This window comes from Capricornis sumatraensis, chromosome 1, assembly GCF_032405125.1.
Source record: "Capricornis sumatraensis isolate serow.1 chromosome 1, serow.2, whole genome shotgun sequence".
Taxonomy (NCBI): Eukaryota; Metazoa; Chordata; class Mammalia; order Artiodactyla; family Bovidae; genus Capricornis; species Capricornis sumatraensis.
The window spans coordinates 12604684-12629261 of NC_091069.1; the positions used below are offsets into that span (position 1 = coordinate 12604684).

At 41.5% G+C, this 24578-nt stretch overlaps 1 protein-coding gene across 1 annotated transcript in view; it reads left to right on the forward strand.

Annotated features, from left to right (window-relative positions):
* The window catches only part of STRBP (spermatid perinuclear RNA binding protein), a 64208-nt gene extending 44487 nt beyond the window's left edge, over nucleotides 1-19721 (forward strand). The window contains exons 12-17 of the mRNA XM_068986647.1: nucleotides 302-460; nucleotides 5978-6112; nucleotides 6323-6463; nucleotides 9307-9430; nucleotides 13656-13700; nucleotides 19618-19721. Of these exons, the coding sequence (XP_068842748.1) occupies nucleotides 302-460; nucleotides 5978-6112; nucleotides 6323-6463; nucleotides 9307-9430; nucleotides 13656-13700; nucleotides 19618-19622 (609 nt within the window). The 3' untranslated portion in view covers nucleotides 19623-19721. The remainder of the gene's footprint in view (nucleotides 1-301; nucleotides 461-5977; nucleotides 6113-6322; nucleotides 6464-9306; nucleotides 9431-13655; nucleotides 13701-19617) is intronic.
* Nucleotides 19722-24578: the final 4857 nt, after the last annotated feature.

Sequence of the window (24578 nt, forward strand, 5' to 3'; positions counted from 1 at the left end):
GAAGTCCTCATCTCCAAATTAAGTGAACTTGGAGTAGCCTCAGGTTTGCATTTCTGTTATCTGTTATTTAAACCTAATTACTCTGAGGAGGTTTCCTCCATTTTTTTGTGGTGATACCCATTTGTTTGTAGGTAAAGCTTGTTTAACCAAGGATTTGTAGATGAGCAACATCTTGCTTTTCCTGCAAGGTGTTCCATGGATTCAAATGCTTTGGGTTTGAAACTGTTGTTCTCAGTATTTCGTCTATTCTCTGAGGTGTCTGGTATTTGAATAAAACTGAATCTTAATGTAATTTTTACAGGTGCTGCAGGCAATGGGATACCCAACGGGCTTTGATGCAGATATTGAATGTATGAGTTCCGATGAAAAGTCAGATAACGAAGGCAAAAATGAAACAGTGTCTTCAAACTCAAGCAATAATACTGGAAATTCTACAACTGAAACCTCCAGTACCTTAGAGGTATGCTTATATATTTTTTTCTCAGAAATAAAAATAATGTATGTTTAATGTCAAAAATTTGAGAGGTCTGGAAAAGTACCTGTGAGATAATCAAAAGCATATACAGGTGTATGTACTTAAGAGGCAGCCATTATTAATATTTTTGTTTATTTCTATCCAGCCTTTTTTCTTTGGTTATTTTTTTATGAAGGCAATGATACTTTCATACAGTTTTACATCTTGTTTTTTTTCGCTTAACTCTAAAAATATTTGTAAGCATAACTGTAATGTACGGATGTATCCTAATTTAACTAGCGTTTCTCTTTTGCTGGCCATGGGAATCACGTCCAGCATCTCACAATTACAGTATATCAAGAATGTAAACAAATAACTGAAGTGTGAAAAGCAAAAAGATCTAGTGAATTCCCTAGTCCAGTGGATAGTACCCCATGCTTCCACTACAGGGACCTAGGTTCAGTCTCTGGTAGGGGAACCAAGATCCTGCAAGCTGCTTGGCTATCAGTGAATGAATGTGTTTATGTATGTAAACTTAAAAAAAAAAGCTAATGAGGGAAATTTAGGATTATTTGAAATTTGTTCTAAGCTGTGGGGGTCAGGTCATCATTGAGTTGGGCCAGCCCTAAAGAGGGCATAGCCTGTTCCTCAGACTCTTGAGTAGTCCTGACCTAAGACACATTGTCACAGATAATAGAATTTTACAAAAATCCAAGTAGAAATGATACATGGCTTAATTGGACATTCAAGGGGCCCTTGCTTGTAGCATTTTACATAAGGAAAATTAACTTAGCAAGAGCTTATATGACATTTTTTAAAAAATTTGTCTTTTCTAAGAATGAATATTTATCAGGGACTTAGTACTAAACTCCTTTTGGTGGTGGTTTAGTCGCTAAGTCGTGTCCAACTCTTGAGACCCCATGGCCGGACTTCTCTGTTCATGGAATTCTCCAGGCAAGAATACTGGAGTGGGTTGCCATTTCCTTCTCCAGAGGGTCGTCCCGACCTAGGAATCAAACCCAGGTCTCCTACCTGCTTTTCAGGCAGATTCTTTACCCACTGAGCTATGAGGGACTAAACTCCTTTTAGTATCTGCATATTACTAGATGCTACAGAAATTGTGTCCAGAGCCTTAAAGTATTCTGAGGATAGAAGGGCAAAATATATTCATTATTATGATATGATGTGATAAGCGCCATGATTGCAAAATGAAACATACACACATGTAAAATCAGAGTAATATATGAGCTTGATTTGAGATAATGAAGAGGATTTTGCTCTGTGGGGAAGAGATGGAAAGAAGACATTCTGGGACAAGGAAAGTGAAAATGTTAGCCACTCAGTGATGTCCGACTCTTTGTGACCCCCATGGACTGTAGCCTGCCAAGCTCCTCTGTCCATGGAATTCTCTAGGTAAGAATACTAGAGTGGGTAGCTATTCCCTTCTACAGGAGATCTTCCCGACCCAGGGATTGAACCCAGGTCTCCCAGTCTCCTGCACAGCAGGCAGATTCTTTACCGTCTGGGCCACCAGAGATCTGGAATTGTGAAAGTAGATGTCTGAGAAGTACCAGGTAGGCCTGTATGGAGGGAACGGATTAGGGCTGAGGCCTGTGAAAGCCATTCCTGATTCCACTTGTGATGTGGTGGATAGAAGCCATGGCACCTGCCTTTGGAGAGGACCAGTCATTCATAAGTGGTTGTCACAGGCAGGCAAAGATGGTTTGCTGGCAGTGTTATAAATACTCGTGTCCAACTCTTTGTGACTCATGGACTGTAGCCCATCAGGCTCCTCTGTTCATGGGATTCTCCAGCAAGAATACTGGAATGGATTGCCATGCCCTCTTCCAGGAGATCTTCCTGACCCAGGGATTGAACCCAAGTGTCTTATGCCTCCTGCTTTGTAGGTGGGTTCTTTACCACAGCTTCGCTGGTGGCTCAGAGGTTAAAGCGTCTGCCTGCAATGAAGGAGACCTGGGCTCGATCCCTGGGTTGGGAAGATGCCCTGGAGAAGGAAATGGTGACCTCTAGTATTCCTGCCTGGAGAATCCCATGGACGGAGGAGCTTGGTGGGCTACAGTCCATGGGGTTGCAAAGAGTTGGACACGACTGAGTGACTTGACTTGACTTACTTTCTTTACCACAGCACACCTGGGAAGCTCACTAAGAGAAAAAGAGCTCATTAATTATAAGGTTCAGACTGTTAAGTTCAAAGGAAATTAAGAGAGCAGAGCATTGTGGGCTGAATTAGCAGCAGTTAAGAGAGTATGTCGGAGAAGGCACTGGCGACCCACTCCAGTACCCTTGCCTGGAAAATCCCATGGATGGAGGAGCCTGGTAGGCTGCAGTCCATGGGGTCGTGAAGAGTCGGACATGACTGAGCGACTTCACTTTCACTTTACACTTTCACGCATTGGAGAAGGAAATGGCAACCCACTCCAGTGTTCTTGCCTGGAGAATCCCAGGGATGGGGGAGCCTGGTGGGCTGCTGTCTATGGGGTCACACAGAGTTGGACACGCCTGAAGTGACTTAGCAGCAGCAGCAGCAGGAGGAGAGTATGTGGAAGTTCTGGTAGTGAATCCATCTCTGCTTTGCTTCCGTAAAATGTAGTAATGGAGAGGGGAGAAAACTTTTATTTTTGTCTTGACTCATTTTTATAGAAGTGATTTCAGGGGACTTCCCTGTTGGTCCAGTGGCTAAAACTCCACGTTCCCAGTGCAGGGGGCTTGGGTTCAACCCCTGTTCAGGGAACTAGATCTTGCATGCTGCAACTAAGATCCAGTACAGCCAAATAAAAAAAAAATTCAATATTTTAAAAAAGTAATTCCGGGTTTGAAAACAGAGAGTGATTACCACATAGAATAGTTTCAGAAATTACTCATTACCTTTAAAAGACGGAGACCGGAAATTTGCCTTGAAACTTAAAAAAATATAGATTGTTAAAAATTCTTCAAGAAATGATGTTTTTAACAAAATGATCCAGGAATGTTTATTAATATTATCTTTTAAAATTGTCCAGTGTTCCACTTTGATAATATCAACTACTTATTAAATCAGCATAGAGTATTTTAAGAGAATCTTGCTGTCCATTAGGTTTATATATATTAAAGTCCTATTATATATACTTGTTGTTCACCATTTCTTGAGCAGTTACTGTGGCAGAATTATAGACATGATCTCTAACCTCAAAAAGTGCTCAATCATTGGGTCTTTCTAAAATTGTGGTTATGTGGTATTTTGTGATTTATTTTCAGTCCTAACCTTTGCACTCTTACATGAATTACTTTTCTTCCTCACTGCTAGTTTATCTTTGTGTCAGTTCTTTCTACCACCTCTAGAGTTGTTTTCTAATTTAATCATGATTTTTCTCTTTGAGACCCCATAGACTGCAGTATGCCAGGCTTCCCTGTCCTTCACCATCTTCCAGAGCTTGCTCAGACTCATATCTGTCGAGTAGGTGATGCCGTCTAACCATTTCATCTTCTCTCGTCCCCTTCTCCTCCTGTCTTTTATCATTCCCAGCATCAGTGTCTTTTCCAGTGAGTTGGCTCTTCGCATCAGATGGCCGAAGTATTGGTTTTCAGCCTCAGCATCAGTCCTTCCAATGAATATTCAGGATTGATTTCCTTTAGGATTGATTAGTTTGATCTCCTTGCTGTCCAACGGACTCTCAAGAGTCCTCTCCAACACCATAGTTTGAAAGCATCAATTCTTCGATGCTCAGCCTTCTTTATGGTCCAGCTCTCACGTCCATACGTGACTACTGGAAGAACCATAAACTATACTGTATGTCACTTGTGGGCAAAGTGATGTCTCTGCTTTTTAATACACTGTCTAGATTTGTCATTATTGTCCACTATATTAAAGATGGGCAAATATAAAATCAGAAAAAGACATCTCATTGATATACCAAGAGGATTAGTTTAAGATAAAGGGATTTACTAGTAAATACAGACTTACTTATCATCTATTCTGTACTTGGTACTGTGGTTGATAGTACAGTGCATATGAAAATGAACCAACTCATAGCTTTGACTATACGGACCTTTGTCAGCAAAGTAATGGCTCTGGTTTTCAGATTTAAATCCTCCAATGGCTCCCTGGTGTCCATAAAAAGGTTGAAGCTCATTTGCGTGACATTTGAAGTCCTTTATGGCTTGGCTACATCAAGGGTGTTTCTAATCTGGTTCTGTTTTTGTCTCCTCACTCCCTTAATATAGCCAAATAGAATTTATTTACATTTCCGAAACATTCTTTCCTTCTCTTGGACTTCTGCATGGCTGTTTCTTCTGTCCAGAATGCCCTTCTATGTTTCCTCCTTACCATGGTCTGGTACTGCTTTTAAGATCAGTTTTGTATGTCACTTCTGGGCTTCCCTGGTGGCTCAGAGGTTAAAGCGTCTGACTCCAATGCAGGAGACCCGGCTTCGATCCCTGGGTCGGGAAGATCCCCTGGAGAAGGAAATGGCGACCCTCTCCAATACTCTTGCCTGGAGAATCTCATGGACAGAGGAGCCTGGTAGGCTACAGTCCACAGGGTCGCAAAGAGTTGGACACGACTGAGTGACTTCACTTTCACTTTCACTTCTAGGAAAGCTATGCTGTTTGCCCTAGAAAATGATTACTTGTACTATGTTTCCATAACATGCACCTGCTCTGTTGTTAAGTCACTTCAGTCGTGTCCGACTCTGTGCAACCCCATAGACGGCAGCCCACCAGGCTCCCCCGTCCCTGGGGTTCTCCAGGCAAGAACACTGGAGTGGGTTGCCATTTCCTTTTCCAATGCATGAAAGTGAAAAGTGAAAGTGATGTCGCTCAGTCGTGTCTGACTCTTAGCGACCCCATGGACTGCAGCCCACCAGGCTCCTCCGTCCATGGGATTTTCCAGGCAAGAGTACTGGAGTGGAGTGCCATTGAGTGTTCATTATTTCATAGTGATTAGATCAGTCCCTCCCACTGTACTCTAGATCCTTGAGGGCAGGGAATGACTGCTTTTATTTTTTAATTTCTGAATTCATAGTCTGTAGCCTGCTGTTTTTACTGTTGGTTCCCTCGAATCTCTTTAGAGACTGAGAGGTGTATAGGCACATTTTCTTTCCATCTCCCAAATTGAGAGCTGTTTAAGCCTAATCCTAAAGGTAAAAAACATTGAATGTGAATCTTTACTCTTCTACCTACATTGTTAGTCATTTATAGTTTTGTTCTTAGATCTTGAACACACTAGATCAGACCCTGGAGTGTCAGGTAATGGCCAGGCTCCACTGCTCTAGCATCCTGCTTTGTGGAGACCTCCTTGCTTCCATGACAGGCTGGCAAGATGGCTTCCTACAGTGCTCACTGTATGTAGGATTTCTGTCCCTTTAGAGATGTTTTGTCATTCATACGTAGAAGTAATCATGCATTTTAGCTCCCAAATGCTTTAAAGTATGATTTTTGAGCCTCTTTTTCAGTAGAGATATAGTATACTTGTATTAATAAGAAATCTAATACTTTAAAATCTTCCTTGGTTGAACCTCCTTTTAGGTAAGAACTCAGGGCCCTATTCTCACAGCAAGTGGCAAAAATCCTGTCATGGAGCTCAATGAAAAAAGAAGAGGTCTCAAGTATGAACTCATCTCGGAGACAGGTGGAAGCCATGACAAACGCTTTGTGATGGAGGTATGTACCTAGATACAAGGCAACCTTATTTTTCCCCTCAAAGTCATAGGTTGTTCTGAGCTTACTTTTAAAAAAAGACTTAGACTCAGTCAGTTCTTATGGCACTTCTTGACTTTTGGTGTTTTTGTTTTCTGTGTTATGATACATTTAAATTAAAACTACACAGAGGAATTGCATGGGATAACTGCAGAGTGTTGTTCTTGATTTTAGGTAGAAGTGGATGGACAAAAATTCAGAGGTGCAGGTCCAAATAAGAAAGTGGCAAAGGCAAGTGCAGCTTTAGCTGCCCTGGAGAAACTGTTTTCTGGACCCAATGCAGCAAATAATAAGAAAAAGAAGATTATCCCTCAGGTATGAGTTAAGCATTAAACCTTAGAAAGATACCACCAGAGTGAAATCTCCTTTCATATCTTTGTGCCACTTGAGATTTTTCTGAAGTTATTTATTTTTCTTGCTTGGACTTGGCAACTTTTTCTGTTGGGTTGATCATGCATAATAGAAATATGATTACTGGTCCCCTGTTTTGTGGTCTTTCAGGCAAATCCTATGTTAAAACGAGATGGTTGGCTTTAAATATTAGGGGCTTCAAGTCCTCTTGAAGCAGTGTTGAAGGGCTGGGACTCTAATGAGATCCTGTGTTTGTTTAGGGAAGCTGCCGAGAGTGTTGGGCTTATTCTCATCCCATCCTGCAGTTGTTCTTCTATTTCCTTTCCAGTTTTGTCCTTTTACATTGTTTAGTTTGGGGTTTCTTTGAGGGCAGCACAGTAGAAATTGACCCTGTGTTGCTTTTGTTCATTACTCACACTGGAAATGTCAGAGCTGCAGAAGGTCCAGGATTGTAGCAAGGATCGCAGTAAGAAAAGATGGCTTCCTAATTGCACGCTTTTGAATAACAGATTCTCCCATGCATTCATGTACATATTCAAAAATATTTTCTAGACATACACCATGTGCATGATTGTGAGGGGAAAAGAGACATGTAACTAACTATAAGACACATTCTCTCTCTGGTGGAGAATACTGGTATAATAATATCTGAATATATTGATAGGGAAAAGTGATAGGGAAAAGTCAAGTAAAAATCTTTAGACCAATAGAAGGAAGCATAGATTAAGATTCTGTGTTAAATATGCATATGCAAAGTCCATTGTTAACAGAGTAGAATAGATCACAGTAGAACACTTTGGACGCATTGACACTGCTTGTAGTAACACAGCTGACAGTAAAGGTTCCCTTTGAAACCTGATTCTTCTCGTTCCAAAGACTGTGGTCATGCTCCCATTGTATATGATATCCATCTTAGAAATATGTTTTGTGTTCATTTACATTTTTTGTATTTACTATAATAAACACTGCTTGTATTCTAGAATTCAAAATATAAACAAAACTGTTACTGAGATGAAATACAAATAAAGCATTTAAGTTGTATTGGTACATGTGTAGAGAAAGGATAAATGGATTTTCTTTTTCTAAAATCTTTTATAAGATGTTCTAAATTAGTAGAAAGATAATTGTGACCTTGTTTGTTTTGGTGTGTTTTTCTTGTGCATACATCTTGTATATGGTCAGTTAATTTTAGTGTTTATAAAGCCTGTGTGCAGATGACTTATTAGGTAGTTAGCTTTGGTTCTAGGAGACAGGAGTTTGATTTGTGTGGAGTCACTGTGCTGCCGCCAGATTGCTAATTCCTGACTGCATTTGACTAAGCTGTGTTTAAAAAAAAAAGTCTGCTTGAAGTTCACTCATTTTTAGAAATTTTCCATACTAGAAGATATAAAACTCATGTGTTCAATGTGCTTGACAGCCAAGAAGCAGTCTATTTTGGATTTGTGGGTTGGATTTTTTTTCTCAGCCAGAAGGGAAGATGGCTGTTCTCTGTTCATGATACATGTGACCTGGAAGCTGTCTTCTACTCAGTCATACTAGCGATAGAGGCTATCCTAGGAGGAAAAAAGCTGGGGATTTTTCAATGAGACATGAACGTGTATATGCACTGACTGTTTAAACTGTGTGTAGTGCTGCTGACTTGCTCTGCAATGCTTTTGAGGCTCTGAACCTCCTTCCCTGAAGCTTGGTTATAGCAGGGAATGTTACTAGTTCCTTAAGTTTCCTGAGCTTGAGTTTTTGTTGCATTATTATATTAAAAAGTAGACATAATATTTAATTTAAATCTAGATGTTTTCTTATTTCTTAAAATTTCAGTTTCCGAAAGGAATGGTTTTGCATTCCTGTATACTGTTACTCCTTGCCTACTTTTCAGTTTTATATCTGTTTTCTCAGTTGCTCTTTCTACTCTTCAGTAAGGAAAACAAAGTAGATGTCATAATCCCCATTTTACAGTTAGCAGGGAGACTGCCATAGAGATTCTGCGACTTTACCAGAGTCCTGTGGCATTTTAGAGCAAGAAGGGACTTCAGAGGTGATACACACACACACACCCCCACACACACACACCCCCATAATCCCACCCTGCAGCCCCCACCCCTGCTGCCAGAGGAATCTGCTTCCTGAGGTCTCAGCTACTTGGAGCAGGGGCTGGCATCCACATCTTTGGTCTTCCTGTCATAATCTTCCCCACCTCTTTCTTTTTAAACCTGACTCAGGTTCATAGCTAATTGTAGGAGGTTTGCTGTGTTTTTTTGTTTGTTGGAAGAGAATTCAGTGGATTTTGAACCTAGATATCGGGTGTCTGTAATGTGTCTGCTGAAAGTGTGTAGAAAATGAACTGTTTCTGGATAAACTTCAAGTGAAAAGAACACTTTATCTGCATACTTCTGTGTGTGTGTGTGTGTTAGTCGCTCAGTTGTGTCCAACGCTGCAACCCCATGGACTACAGCCCTCCACGACCCTCTGTCCATGGGATTCTCCAGGCAGGAATACTGGAGTGGATTGCCATTCATTTCCTTCTCCAGGGGAGCTTCCTGAGCCAGGGATCGAACCTCGGTTTCCTGCAGGGAGATTCTTTACTGTTTGAGTCACCAGGGAAGCCCAGCATACTTCTGTATGCCAGCATATTTTCTGGACCAACTCTGTAATATGTCATTTTCATTTTACAGATGATAAGCTGAAGTCATCACAGCTTTAGATGGATTGTGCCATGTACAGGCTCAAGTTTTGCATAGAGGTTATATACGTTACAGGGTTGATGAGATGATCTTATTTCTCTCAGTAATGAAATGTGTTATTTTTAACAGGCAAAGGGTGTTGTGAATACAGCTGTGTCCGCAGCAGTCCAAGCTGTTCGGGGCAGAGGAAGAGGAACTCTAACAAGGGGGGCTTTTGTTGGGGCCACAGCTGCTCCCGGCTACATAGCTCCAGGTATAGTACAACCTGAGAGATGTCTGCCTCCTTTTCTGTGCCACAGTTTCCAAGAATAGTGTCTCCTTTATTTTCCAGGGTTGCACAGGGTTTCTGGGAACATAATACAGGTATAGGGTGCGTGTGCACTGAAATTTGCAAGAAGAGAGTCTGTAGAATGTTACTAGGTTTTCTCCTGGAATCTGCTGAATGACTAGAGGCCTTTTGGAGGGAGGTGACAGACGAAGAATGTTGCACTTGGTGGAGGGGACATATTTTGACAATGAGAAAGCTCAGAGATATTCCACACACTGGGGAGTTTGGATACTGAGCAGGGTGTATTCATTAGGGACACAGATGACAGGTTGCATATCACAGGTGAGAAAAGCCTTTGGATTGGTAAGAGGCTGCTCAATTGAGGTGAAGCCTGACCGTGTTAGCATTTCTTTAACTCAGTGTCTGGTGAATCATGGAGGGCTGGAGAATTACATAAAAAGGAAAGGGGGAGCTTTCTTATTCAGTGCTGAGTAAACAGTAGATACTTGCATATAAATGATTTCAGTTACTTGATTTTAGTCTTCACAGTGTTTCCTCAAGTAGAAATTATTTCTGTTTTTTTCCAGATGAGGAAAAACTACAGTTTAGGGAGGTAAGGCAGTGAGCTCAGTGTGAGACATCTTGTAAACAGCAGAGCAGAGATCTGAATGTAATAAGAGTTTCTAGTTCCAAAGTTGGTATTCTTTCCATTTCACAGCATGGTTTGAGGAAGATGAGGAAAGAAGCCTTCTTTCTGTCTTCTGTTCCAATCTTTATATAATTTTAGCAGTAGCTGTACAGCTGTCTCGTTGAAGTTAAATTCCTGTAATCTTGCAAACATGGAACTTTGAACTTAACAAGTAAACCTCTTGCAGTTGTTGATCAGATAAATTGTCGTAAAGATTGGGTCTTGCATTATGTTTTGCGTAACTGTGTGACAATCATAAGAGGTTCACTTAGATTCTGGGTTATTCCCCCCCTCACCCCCCCACCCCTGCCACCCCAAGAAAGAATTAGAATAGGCTTTTTGGGAAGTTTTGTGTATAATGTGGCTTTGGAGTTAAGCTTCTAGAAGTTGATCCCACTAGGGGCATAGCTCAAAAATGTGTCATATAAAGAATGTACTCTCTCATTCAAATATTGTGTGCCGGCTCTGACACAGAGCAGGCATGGCATTTTGTTCTCCTGAAGTGTTTGGCATAAAGGTGAGATATACTAATGGAATGCTCACGACTGACCGAGCTGCTGTGATAAAGGAGAAAGGTACAGTGTTGTGAGGGAACGTGACAGGGAAACCTGGTCTAGTCTGCTGGGGACTCGAAGGTTTTCCTGAAGACGTGACACTCGAACTGAGCTTTGAAGAATGAGTAGGAGTTGGTGCGGATTCAGGCCCGAGAGCGCTGCCTGCAGAGGGAGCAGCACACCAGCGCCCTGCGGTGCTGGTGGGAGGGCACTCAGCTCCTTTGAAGAATGAGGAGGAGGCCAGTCTGTAGTGTGGAGAGCCCAGGGAGGGGCTAGGGTGGACTTGAGCTGAAGCTGGATGTTCAGTCCCAGTCCTGGAGGTCTTTCTTGGTTTGGGTTTTGGTCTTAGAACCTAAGTGCAGTGGGAAGTCGTGAAGGGTTCTAAGAGAAGTGACTAGATCAGACTTTGTAAAAATCACCCTCTGTTGTATGAAGAATGACTTGTAGGGGCAGAAGTTGGCATGCCAAGACACAGTAGAAGGTTTTTGTAAGCTCAGAGCCCAGATAGGAGGCAGTGGAGGCACATCCTATGGATGTAGAGAAGTAGATGGGTGGCAGGAAGTGAGCAGATGGAACAACTTGAGAAGCAATTGATTGGTTTATTGTGGAGAATGAAACAGAGGAAGATTTCAAGTGTCCCTCCAGGATCTTCAGCTGGAGGAGGTAGGCTGGAGGTGGTGCCATTGAAAGAGACAGAGGCTGAAAAACCAGTGGCAGTGGGACCAGGGGAGGAAGGAGGATGGTTACAGTTTGATACAGTTTGTGTGTCCAAAATTAAGACCTTTTTCTGTACATCTCACTATTTTATGGAAATTAAATTTTTTTTTTTTTTGCCTTGTTTAATGTCTTGTTAAAGGAAGCAGCTTTCATTAAACAGTAGTAGGCAGTTTGAGGTGAACTGTCTTGCCTTTGGTGATGTGCTTGTCCAGGTGTGTCCAGCTACTGGGTCATGGGATGTTCTCACTCAGGTGGCCAGCCACCATCTACTAGTGGCAGTGATTGTGAGGGAATCCTAGTAACTTCTCTTAGATCATTGCCCTGACCTCTGCGAAAGGCCTGTCTCCTGAAGGCTTTCAAAAGGAAGTTCTTTTATAGCCTAGAGAACATTCAGAGGAGGTCAGATTAGATTATGAATAGGTTATATGCCTTTTGCAGAGCGTATTCCTTGCAGCAGGGACTGTAGTATTTTTACATACGTTTTTAAATGCATTCCTCTGCTGTCAGTTTCTGCAGAAGACTGAGGCTCTGAGAGGGTAAATATTAAACAGTGCGTGCAATTCAAAGTCACCTTGCTTAGTAGGATGGGAAGTCAGGATTAGAAGCCAGTGGTCTGTATTGGGGTGCAACTACTGGCCAGCTCAGCAGTTCTAGTTTCTCTCTTTAAGGAGGTTTTAGTAAAGCCTTTGAAACTATAACCTTTGTCAACCAACTGCCTTTTCCTGGAATAAATTTGATATATAGCATTCTTTTTTAAGCATTAACTTCTTTTTTGGCTTCTGATACTTTTCCTACTGTTCATTTCCTACTGCTTATTTCAGCTGTCTTTTGTCCTCTTGAATTATATGATGTAGTGAGCACTAAAGACTCAGTTGTACAGCCCCTAGGTTTATGACTTACGTGTAGACTAAAAAGTGAAAAATTTTATCTCTTATAAAAATGTTTCAATTAGTCCCCAAAAGCAGTTTACTTTTTTTTTTCAACATGTGTTTGAATATTTTGTCTCAAGAGTTTTTTTTATTTTTTCAAGAGATTTGGAACTGAGCATTCAAAGATGACTTAAGATTTAGCGTCTGCCCCAGGGAATGCTTGGGGTCACTTGGGATGGGACACTTCAGAAAGCACCATGAAATACAAAACAAGCGATGGTATGGGGTGGGCCAAGTGAACCGCAAGCCTAGGGGACTTCACAGAGGAGGTGATTCCTAGAGGATGAGTTGCAGTTGGTCAGCTAAAGAAGATGGAAAAAAAAATTATTTTAGCAGCAGAAATGATTGTAGGAAAAGGGGCTGTAGGGTAAAAAGGCTGGATTTGTTTTGGGTACAATGTGAAGGGCCTGTGTAGATTTTGTGCCCTTATTCTGTTTTTCCTAGAGATTTACCCAAGTGTTTCAATATTTATATGTTTTAAAGTCATTTTACTAAAAGGTTAAAGATTGTTTCTGTTAACATACTATTTCTAATCCCTATAAAACTATAAAGTAGCTTGGAGGGTTTCCCATTTTATAGATGAAAGTGGCAGCTCAAAAGTTGGATATCTAAGGACATAGAAGAAACTAGTGGTAGAACTAATTGGTTCAAAAACTGTTCTTTGTACAAGTTTTATATTGACAGTATGAGCCTTTTTCATAGGCACCAGATGCTAATGTCAATTTTAGCAACATTTATTGAGAGACCCTGTGCTGGGGCCCAGAATTGGGATATAAGCAAGGCATGGAACTTGGCCTCAAGCCTGCAGCCTGATGTGTGTGCCTCTTTACTGGCATTTGAGGGTTTAGTCTACTCTGTTACTGCTTTCTGAAAAAAAGACTTGGAAATTTCTATTATCCAACTTTGAGAAATTGGTAATTTGAGTGGTTCTGAGTATAGTTTTGTTGAACAAATTATGTTTAGTGAGTGGTTACTACATGCCATTCTGCTAGGTTCTGGTGATACAAAGATGTATAAGACTTGAGTCTCTGCCATTCTAGTGGGGAATGCAGGTAGAATTGATAAATACAATGTAATGTGGTAAGTGTAGTGAGAAGTAAGTGTAGTCAGTACCTAGTAGGCCATAATAAAAAGCTTCCAATCTGCTTAGGCATGGAGGAATTGGTGGACTAGGGCCATCCTGGGAAGGGTTCTTGTTCAGCCACACCTGGAAGAAGTCCTCAGGCAGGGTCCAAGGTGCCGGGCCCGACGTTCCTTGTGAATCGGGCCAGTGCTGACTGCCCTTTGTCCTGACTGACCTGCTTTCTCCTTCTTTGCACCAGGCTATGGAACACCCTATGGCTACAGCACAGCTGCCCCTGCCTATGGTATGTACACTGTCTTACTGATTTCTCCTCTTAGCCTCTGCACAGCAATCCAAAGCACAGTTTGTATCTAGGGTTTCTTTAAATGACTTGGAGGATCTCAGACCTACTCATTCTAGTGACCCAACTTAAATTCCCTTTGAAAATGCCACAACCTTGTGGTTCTTGGTTTGGTTGGAGTTGCTCTTCTCTCTGCTTTGCCTGATTGAAGGACTGCTTGTTCTAATTGCCTGTTTCTGACCATATTGAAATTAAATATTCTAAGTAGTTCTTCTTACAGCCAACTTACACTCCATTCAAAGGCTACTGAAGGGCCATACCCAGTTCCTAGCTTGGCTGCCTGCCAGTTACAGAGCCACGTTTAAGTTTCTGGTTAGAAACTGTATGAACTGCAGGTGATTTGAGTTAGGGATAGGACGTACTCACTTCACATTGGCAGTGTTATGCTTTGTTGTGAATTTTGCTGTGGAGGTGAAGGGAACAGGTCCCAGAGAGTGATGCAGGGTTATCCACAGCAGTGTTACCGAAGTTCTTACTGCAGAAAGTCTGTGTAGTACATGTGAGAAAGTCATAGGAATATCTCTTCTCCCTTCAAAAATAAAAATAAAGGCAAATGCAGAAATGAACCTCAGTGGCCCTTTGGATAACTTTTGAATGAGGTTTATGTGGCAATGGAGGCAGTAGGTTTGGAGTCAGTGATATGCTCTCTTAGACATTTTTCCTATCTAGGGTGCTACATGGTATAGAATCAGCCATCTGCAGAATGTTTGTCACTTAGAGCAAAAAGAGCACCAGTGCGTATGTGCCTACGTGAGTGTGTGAGAGCATGCGTGTACACATGAGTGCGTGTGCCCCAGTGGGACCCTAGGCTGGGCATGCGTGCACACGGAAGAGAAGGACCTTGCCTGTGTTGCTACTTGTGGTGTTAGTCCTTCACACGAGCCTCAGGCCTTTCCTTGTGCTTTTTCTCTTCATACATCAGCTTTCCCATAGATGGAAATTATGGGTCTTTAAGACACTGCTAAATTGAAGCTTCATTTGATTTCATAACTATAGAAATAAGTAGAAAGTGAACAATTTGAGCACTTTCCCCATTAAGATAGATCATTTACAACCTGGAAGATGTGGGGAAGCTGGAAGACTGACATTTGGGGTAGGTTTTCTCTAAGGTTGAGAACAGAGTCTGGAGTTTCAGCCTTACCTGCCTGTCTCCATTGGCATACTCAGCTATGGCCAGGGGCTCCCTGTATTCTGCTTATTCTTAGATACGGGGAGGGGGTTAGGAACTGGGGGCTCATTCAGGAATATGCTGTCTTTTAGAATTTATTTTAAATTCAAACTCTCTAGCTTCTTTTGATTTGGCCATTTGCTTTTACCATTCAGCCAACTTCTGCATCTCTCGACCACCTCTCCTTCCTGTGAATTAGGTCCGGTCAGTTTATCCAAATACATTTTGACTCACTGGACTCATTGTGATATGTCTTGTATGAAAGCCAAAGCATCTGCCTTCTAGGGCAGGTCCTTAAGTCGGTGCCTTTCTTTTAGACATAGTAAGACCCATGTTCTTTAGTGTAGGTTTGCAAGAGCTTTTTTTCTTTAAAACACTTACATATCTAGGCTTTAAGGTACATTCATGTTTTTCCTCAATCTTTTTAATTTCTTTCTCGTTCTTCCCTTTCTTCTAACATTAAACTTCCACCCTGCGGACTCCGAGCCCGCTCTTCAGAAGGCTTCTCTCTTCCATGTGTCATATAACTGACTTCCAAAGCTGGTGAAATTTAATGCCCCCATTTTTCACATAAAAGATACGGTTTTTAAGTGTTACTGTGATGCCAGCCTACTAAAACGATGCTTGATTTTGGCTGTAAGGTAAACATGTCTCTGGCCTTCGTAAAGCTGTTGCATGTGGGGTAGTTTCCCTCTGATCATCTGGTGCTCTCAGATACCTGCTGTTGCTGCTTTGTGATTTCTCCATAGGTTAAACATTAGAACAGAAACAAGGAGCAGATTTCAAATCATGCTTGAGTATGCAGAAGTTTGTGAGGCCACAAGAACTCATTAATTACAAAATTTAGAAAGTAATTAATCTTTCCAGATTTGCCATGCCAATATTGGCAGTAGCCGTTAAGATAAATACCTGGTCACAACTCCAGTTGGAACTGTCTTTCTGGGGAGCTGAGGCCTGCACAGATAACTGTGTTTGAATCTTGACAATCCCTGTTTCTCCTGTAATATGTGATGTGCCAAATTGAGAGTCACTTTAGAATATCAATCAATGGCATTGCTCTTGAGCTTTATAATTGATGGCAGCTCACTCAAATGAAATCCCTTTTTAGATATCATTCTTCCTGTGATGTAGCCATCTTAATTTTGAGTGGAAAATATTGTCACACTATTAAGAGTAATTTCAAAGTTAGTGGGCCTCTTTCATAATGGTACATGTTGACTGACTAATCTGGAAAAGGTTAATGATAATCTCTGTAAGATTCTTTTTTTTAACCTGAAATTTTTATTGGATTATTAAACTTATTTGCAGTCCTCTCCGTTTCTTTTCTCTGTAGGTTTACCCAAGAGAATGGTTCTGTTACCCGTTATGAAATTCCCAACATATCCTGTTCCCCACTACTCATTCTTTTAGCAAATGACAGAAGCTAATTCCTATTCCAACAACAACCCAGTACATACAGAATGTTAGCGAAAAAGCCTTTTTATCCTGCTTTCTTTGAACACATACTTGATCAAAATTATTTGTAAAGAACATCTTTTCCTACTTTTTGATTTTAACAAATGCAAATTTAGTTCTCTAAAACTTGAAAACAAACAAAAAAGAAACTAGTTCTGTGAAACGGTACCTCATTTCCGGAAAATAACTTATACCAGCCCTTCTGTTCTAGGGAAATAAGTCTAGCAGTTCAAAGTTTAAGTTTTAAGAGGAATATCAGATTATGTAAAATTAAATTTGTGAAGGATGTATAGAGTCTCAAACACTGATCACAAATAAACTGCTTTGTTGTAACACAGAGTACTGCCTGGTTCCTGACGCAGTCACTGACGCTTAGCTGATTGATCTGTATTTGCCCCAGGGCACTTTAATTCGGGCTGTAGTTATTTTTTTTTAATACAATAGAGACTTTTCATTTAAACTTTAACTTTGTAAATACTGAAGTGTGTAATTAAAGCCAATAAAATATGGGTTTGAATATTGTTTTAGCTTATTATTTTTGATATGTTTTGGTATCAAATTATAAAGAATTGAGAACTAATAATAACTTAGCCCTAGAAACCCATTCATTTGTAAGTAAACTGATAAAACAAAGCAAAGACAATTGTTAGTTTGAGCCCGTCTATTTACTTTGTAAGCCCTTTGTACTCCTGCTGTACAAGGGCATCCCCCTGATAAAGGTTTATTCTGTTATCCGACAATGGCTTATTAAAATGATGGCACTACCCAGAGATGGGGAAGGAGGAATGTGATTATTTTAGTTTCCGAATTTCCAAGTTTTAAAAAATAATAAATTAATCCATCAATGACCCTCTCGTTCTTGTGGCCTTCTTCACTCTGTAAGATACTGTGTTCACTCCCTGGCTTTTTTCATGTAGATAGAAGATTAGCGATTTTTCTGGAATTCATTGAAGGGTCTCTTATCCTCTTCAATTAATCAGAATCTAAAGCAGCAACAGGGTCCCCATAAAAACTTGCTCTTCGATTGTCCCAGTTCTTGTTGAGTGCTGCTGTGAAAAGTGACAGGTTTCAGCCATGGGTCAGCATTTATTTTTAAGACACCTGATTAAGCTGGTGAAAAATGATCAGTTGGTAACATTGTGCTGTGCTGTAAAGGGTGCAGACCTAAGTCTTCCACTTGCATTCTCACCTCCTTTGGAAGCCTATGATGTTACTAGAAGGTAATGGTCTCATTAAGGTACTCACCCCCATGAAGGCAACATTGTGGTCCTGTGTTGATATCTACAAGTTGCTGTGTCTTAAAATTGTCCATTTTTAGTTTGAATTAGCTTTCCTCTTCTTTCTTCATTTCTGTCTTTTGGAGCTGAATAGTGCTCATCGCTGAGAGTGGGCTTCAAAATATGGCAAATTTATGTACCCAGTTTCTCTGGGACCACTAAACAAGCATGAAAGAGGCAGTTGAAAATAAATGTTAGTGTTACTTAATCACATACATGATTTTTACACCACAGCTTGTCTGTTCCTTCAGCTCCTTGACCTTTTGTCTGTATCAGTGGTGGGTGATACTTTAATAAAACCTCATCACTTGCGGAAGTAGCTGTGAACTTACATTCTCATCCTGTGCATTAGTGGCTAGACCTACACTAGAGGGCCCATCTCCGCTGGGAGTTCTCATGTTTCATTGATTTGTTTTGCTGACCTATGGATGAAACAGAGCCATCACTGAGAAGAAAAAGCATGGCTGGTAGTGTCCAGTTTTTCTTAATTAAGTATTTACAACAGCCCTCTTTGTTTATGGAATACTATTAATTGGCAGCTGCAGCTGTATTGTTATTTGAAATTGATTGTCAAATTTGCATTCCAAGTTGGAATCTCTCTGGAGATTTCTCTTTAGAAAATTCTTTCAAAGTAGCTGACTTGTAACGCAACTCAACCCCTCTGTAACGGTGCAAAGGGAGCTGTGCTCTTTTCCACCATGATGGCAGTCATTTCAAATGGTTTCTACCAAGTCTTTTTTTTTTTTTTTAATTTGTTGTTTGTTGGAAGTTACTAACCATGTTTTGTAAACCTACCCAGTTGCTGCAAACTTTGACATTTCTCTGCTTTACTTAAAATAATCGAGCTGTCAGTCCTTTGTTAGAAGTGGTAACCATGCAAGTTGAACTGTTTAAATTTTGTAATGGATTAAGTGTCCTCCCCCCACCCCCACCCCCCTTTGCCCTTCCCACCCCTTCATTTTGTAATGAAAATTCCACTTACAGCTGAAAGAGCAGAGAAATATAAATGAAGCTTTTGGCTTCACCAAATTCTGTGACATTAACACCAAGTTTTGCTTCTCTGCTCTTTTCTCCACTGTAGGTGGTTTTTTCATTGACAGCCCCTATTGCCAGCCTCTGAGCGTCGCACCATTTATTATTCACTTGGGCCCTCAAGATTTCTTCTCTGACTTCTAGAACCATCAGGTTGTCTGGCTTGAAATGGCAATTTCTATGTCTTGATCTTAAGAGCAATGTGACCCCCTGAGGCTTTCCAGCTTTCAGACACAGCACTCTTGACACCTCCTTTTGGAAAGCAGTGACTGAGCATTTTAAAGAAGAGCAATACTTTATTCAAAGCCACGGTGTCTGTTTGAAAACTTTTCCTTTGGAAACCTAGCAATACCTGGATATACTTAACCCCTCCTAGCCTAGTCTTTTGTCAGGGAGTCTACAGACCAGTGTAGAACTTAGAATTAGTGTATGAGCTGTGCTATCTTCTGACAGTTTTTAAACTTTTTTAGCACATAAACTGAATAGTTGCATTCCTGACTGTGTCAGTTAGCGCTATTATAATTCCTCAGAGATAGGGGTCCTCCTTGAAGCCATATTTCTTTGCATGGGGGCTGGCACCCAGCCAGGGAGGTGGCCTGCAGCCGTGTTTCTTGAGGCTGCGGGTGTCCCCCATGTCTTGTGCAAGGTAATTGGTCCAGTAGATTCCCAACATACCTCACGCTGACTAGATGCAGTGCATGGTGCGGGGGCGCGAGGGCTCCTTGAGTCGTTTGTAGGCTCTCAAATTGTTAACCTGGGGAACAAACCACTGATAGATTTTGCTGGTATTAGCCTTTTCTTCTTTTTTAAAATTTGGGTGAAATGTTTGAAAATCATGAGTCAGTCAGTCACCGTTATTAATTGAAGAGCTGGGAATACCTCGTTAATGTATTTTTAAAACTGGTGTTGGACCCTCTGTGTATTTCAGGTTAATACTTTTAAGCAGTTTTCAGCACGTTTATCTCACTTTATTCTCGTTCTCCTCGGACCTTCGTAGCCATATCACTTGTATAAAATAGGCTGAGATATAGTGACTGTAAGCTGTGGGCTCAGTATACAAAGGTAAGCTCTTTTATTTTCTGATTAAAGAGAAAGTTAAAAACCAATGGACACAACATGCATATATGACAATCATATATGATGCATTTGATCTCCTGGGTCTTCTGTCATCACATTACTTTCGAATGTTTTATGATCTAAATGTAAAATAGTTATTTTCAGCATTTTGTTTTTTAATAATACCCTTGTAATTTCTATTCAAGAGACATTTCACTTTTAAGTGTGTGTATGTGTATAGAAATTATGATATAACATGTGCGAATTACACACACTTATCTGTTTAAATAAAATAATTTGGTGGTGGGATGTGTTCACCTAAGAAGATTTTAACATCAGGGCACTCTTTCAGCCAAAGTGCTAGAATTTCGTAAGCAGCAAGATTGGTAGCAGTGCCACAGGACCCATTTATGTGTAGCTGCAACAGAAGCTGAGGCTCAAAGTGCCAATTTCTCAGAGAGTTCTCTGAGAAAGGAATATCTCTGATCTGTGTTGTATGCCCTAATACAACAGCAGCAAGAAGCCATAAAAAAAAAGCAATAGAAAATGAAAAAAACCAAAATATTAAGGTAACTATGGAAAAATATATAATTGACTGAGTTAAACTAAGTATTTCCAGAACCAAGTATGTCAAGACTCAAGAGTAGTAAATACCTGGTGTGCAGAGACCAAATAGATGTAAGGAATTCCATCTTTTCCAGGTTAGATAGATGATTTATTTCCCACCTATTCACCATCATGGGGTTCATTTACAAAATATGAAGGTTAGGCCAAATATTTTGAAAAGGATTTGCTTCATTTAGTGTATTCCATAAATGCATTTCATTTGTATTAGATGTTCTGTGCTAAGGTTGTATTTGATATATACATATATATATATATATAGATTAAAATGAAGCTTATGTTTTATATTTGTCTCTAAGTAGCAGTTTTCTTTTTACTACTAACTTTGAAGGTTGCTGGGACAACTTTTTTCCCATACAGAATCTGTATGTATGTTGAATGTGGCTTTGGCATCTATAAAAGGTTGTATGAGGCCTAGGTGACTAGTACCAAGAACATTCCAGTCCTGAAGAAGCAACCGAGAGCACCTTACGTGCTAGGTTCTTCTCTGGATTCTGGTGACACAGGCTCCACCCACTGGAACCTTTTAGGTTGGGGGGTTTCTTTTTGGTGGAGTTGGGCTGACTATAAATCTCCTAGGTTGGGAGACAACACATAGCAGTGTCAGGAGATAATTAACTTAGTTAATAGTTTATTTGTAAATTATTTAATAATATGCGCCCTCTGATATCATTGAAATGGATGTTATTTGGAAACTGATTCATTTAAAATATTTCCCTGACAGTTTTGAGAGCCTGAAATCTACTCTGGTTTATGTTCATGGACCTCTATTCACATAAATGAGTGAAATGAATAACAAATAGCCCAGTCCTTTTAAAGCAGTTTTTATAGTGTAGCAAAGAATAATAGTGGTTAATTTAAACACTAAGCATTTTTCAGTGACAAATGAGGGGAATTTTACTCTTACATTCAGTCATTCATTATTATTTCCCTGTCTTGGATTTCGTTAATAACTGCAGGGGAAGGTAAATCTTTAGTAGTGAGAGAGAGGAGTGAACTAAGGAGATTTGCTCCCCTTTCCCCCCAAAATTAGATTTCTAGCAGTCTAGAGTCCTCATCTGAGAACCGCCTGCTCTGCGAACGGCCTCCTGAAGTAACTCCTATTCAGCGTATGCCACTGCCTGCCTGGTGGTGGTGCTGGGGTGGGGGTGGTCCCTGTGAGGTTGCCCAGAACAAGAAAGCTTCTGTCGTATGCAGACTTTTCTTTGTAACCATGTGAGGCCATGCCATTCAGTGACCAGAGATTTCTCAGTGTTACTGGGAGGCCGAGAAGGGAGATGGGTGGTAAATGAGTAACCACCTGCAGAGCCAAGAAACTGCCTACCGCTGAGGTGAGTTCAGTTTTGATTTGTTCCTCTCTAGCAGTTATTTACAGAGCTAGTACTTCTTATGTAAGTTCCTTCCTTTCCTAATAGCATCTTCCAGAAAGTCTGTTTTAAGTCAAGGATTGAAGTTGACTTAGTTGTAAGAATAGATATCCTTTTCCACATTATCATTTTAGGTAAGAGCTAACAGCTTCCATTGATGCTTGAGGCAGTGATCTTTGGAGATTTTTTAAAATAGCACTGTAATGCAGATTAGGTTATGTAAGCTTTACAGCACAGCTAGAAATAGAGACTAGAAACCATGTGGGACTCTGGGCCAGAGTATATTCCTCACCCTCCAGCAAATTCCTGTAGGGTCTGGGAATTAAATGAGTTAATACACAGAGTGCTTTGAATAGTACCTGGTACATAGGAAGTGCTCAGTAAATGTTGACTGTTTTTACCGTGGTTGGCCAGGCTGTGCTGACAGGGAGTGGAGAAGCAGGTGCGTGGTCTGCTCAGATGGGACTGTGTGGGTTGCTTCGTGTACACAGGTTTGGGGTGCTCCCTGGCTTTGCGAGAGGACTTCTAGCATCTTAGGGTCAGATAGACACAGAGCAAACACTTGGTGAGACGTGGCGTGGGAGGTGGCTGCAGATCCATGCTGGATAAAGATGCTTGTGTTTTTGTGTGGTAGTCAATCATTGGACAGTCTGCTGCCAGGAGTTTGTAATACTTGCTTTGGGATTTAGGTGAGCTTGGAACTTCAAAGGGGTTCAGCTTACAATGTCAGCCAGCTGATTCCAAGTTCCCTGTCTTTGCATTAGTAAGAAAAAACTGTGTGACTACAGTTAGCCCCAGAATCTGACATTCAGAGCTCACCATTTATTTGGCAGGTAGAAGCTAAGTTATCATAAAGCACAGAAAAGAGAAAGGAGACTGGGAGGCAGGCTTAGCAGGCCGGTGGCGCAGACGCTGCTCTCAACAGCATTCTAGCTTCTCTTTACAGTGTCCTGCAACACTTTGGGCTTTAAAAGCCCTGTGCTTGTCACCACATAAGGCCTCCCTTCTGCCTGTTACACATCTGTCTCTCTGTCCACCTACCCATTTATCTGTCTGGACACAGCTGGGAAGTTGCTTTTCAGAAAAAAGAAATATATATATATAGATATAGATGGCTGGACTGAATAAAGGGTGAGCATCTTTGTGTCTCTGGCTCACACACGTCTGCATTGAACCTCGGGAGCCTCTGGAGGTTGTGGCCGCACCTCTCTGCTGGTGGAGGTGAGCTGAGTGGGGAATGCAGACTGAGTTTGGTGATGCTCTGAGGTTACAAAAACTGTGTCGACAGAACTGTTACTTCTAAAGGCCAATAAGATAGATTTGCAGTATAGTCAGGAGGTCTTTCTTAAATTCAAGAAATATTTGTGTAAGTGATGTCTTGGCAGAAGTGACCCCACTCCACTGCTGTGGCTGTTGAGTGGTATCTATGCCTCATTAATAAACTCTGTGGGAAGGCCTCGGGCTTTTGTTTCTTTCATCTTGTCTTAACCAATCAGTAGGTAACACCTTAATTACTTGGCCCTTCTCAGGAGGGTCTTTCTTGGCAGAACCCCGCTGTCTCTGGTGGTGGGTAGCATGGGGATTGCCACCATCTGCCCGGGCTGCTTGAGAGTCAGATTAGCGTCTCTTAGCTGGAGATGTGGTCCCGAGTCATCTTTTCGCTGCTTATGGCCCCAAGGAGGTGAGGGAATGAGCCACTGCCGGGAGGGTGTTCTCTTAGCGCTGCCTAGGGGCCTGGTTTCTCTAGGCTTTGCTTCAGTTTCTCCTCCCTTGATCCTTTTGTGCCATATGGAAGAACAGCTCTGCATTCACATGTTAGCTGGATATGGAAGAACAGCTCTGCATTCACATGTTAGCTGAATGTCCCAAGTGTTAGCCCTCAGGTCAGTTCATCTGGGGGGCCTCTGGGCAGCAGTGGATGGAAGAAAGAGCAGGGGGAAAGATGCTAAAATTGGTATCTTGTGTGTGCCAGGCACTTGGACATTTTTCTTACTTCTCAGCCCTCTTCAAAGTGGTATATCTTACAGGTGAAAAAGACTGACGCTCAGAGTGAAGGGCTAGAGTCAAGCATGAAACCCAGATGCTTTAAGTGCCAGTGCCTTTTTCTGCAGAAAGCACGCTGGGTGACAGGAAGGTGGTGTGTGGGCAGCGAGGCAGGGCCATGTGGAGCCTCTACAGGGCCTGAACACAAGCCAAGCCAGGGGCCTCACTGTCATAGGGTCTTTGGAGCTCACAGGCTCAGGCCAACCCTTGGATCTGTGCTGGGAGTCTAAGCCTTAACTTGAGGTCATTTTAGACCAGTATCCTGGCTGAAAATAGGGCTATTTTCTTTTAGAGTGACTGGAAAAGATCAACAAACTGGAAAGATAGATTGGAAGGCTGAGGTGTGGCTGTATAAACAGAGGAAGCTTTTGTATTTGAGGCTTGTTTTTCTGTTTGAATATTAGTGAGAAATTGAGGTGTATGTTTTCATTCAGCTAATGCTTTCTGAGTACACGCTGTCTGGCCTGAGACTGAAGGTGGGGGTGTCGAAGCCAGACTCTGAAGGAGAGCTGGCGAGGTGTGGCTCACTGGGGCAGAGGTGGCCCTGGGCAAGTGCTGGGCAGAGATGAGGGTGGGGACAGGTGGCAGTGGCCTATTCTGTCCGCCAGGAGTGGCCCCTGGACTCGGCTTCAGGGAAGGCTGTGGGCCCCTCACTAGCGCCTCAGCAGGTTAGTGCCGGCTGGGTCTCTGCTCAGGGTCCGGGGGTGTGTGGGGATGGATACAGAATCCTCTTCAGGGAGAGAATCTTCCCTGACCCCAAGTTACTGCCATCCTTGACAGCTGGCCATTTTTTGAGCCA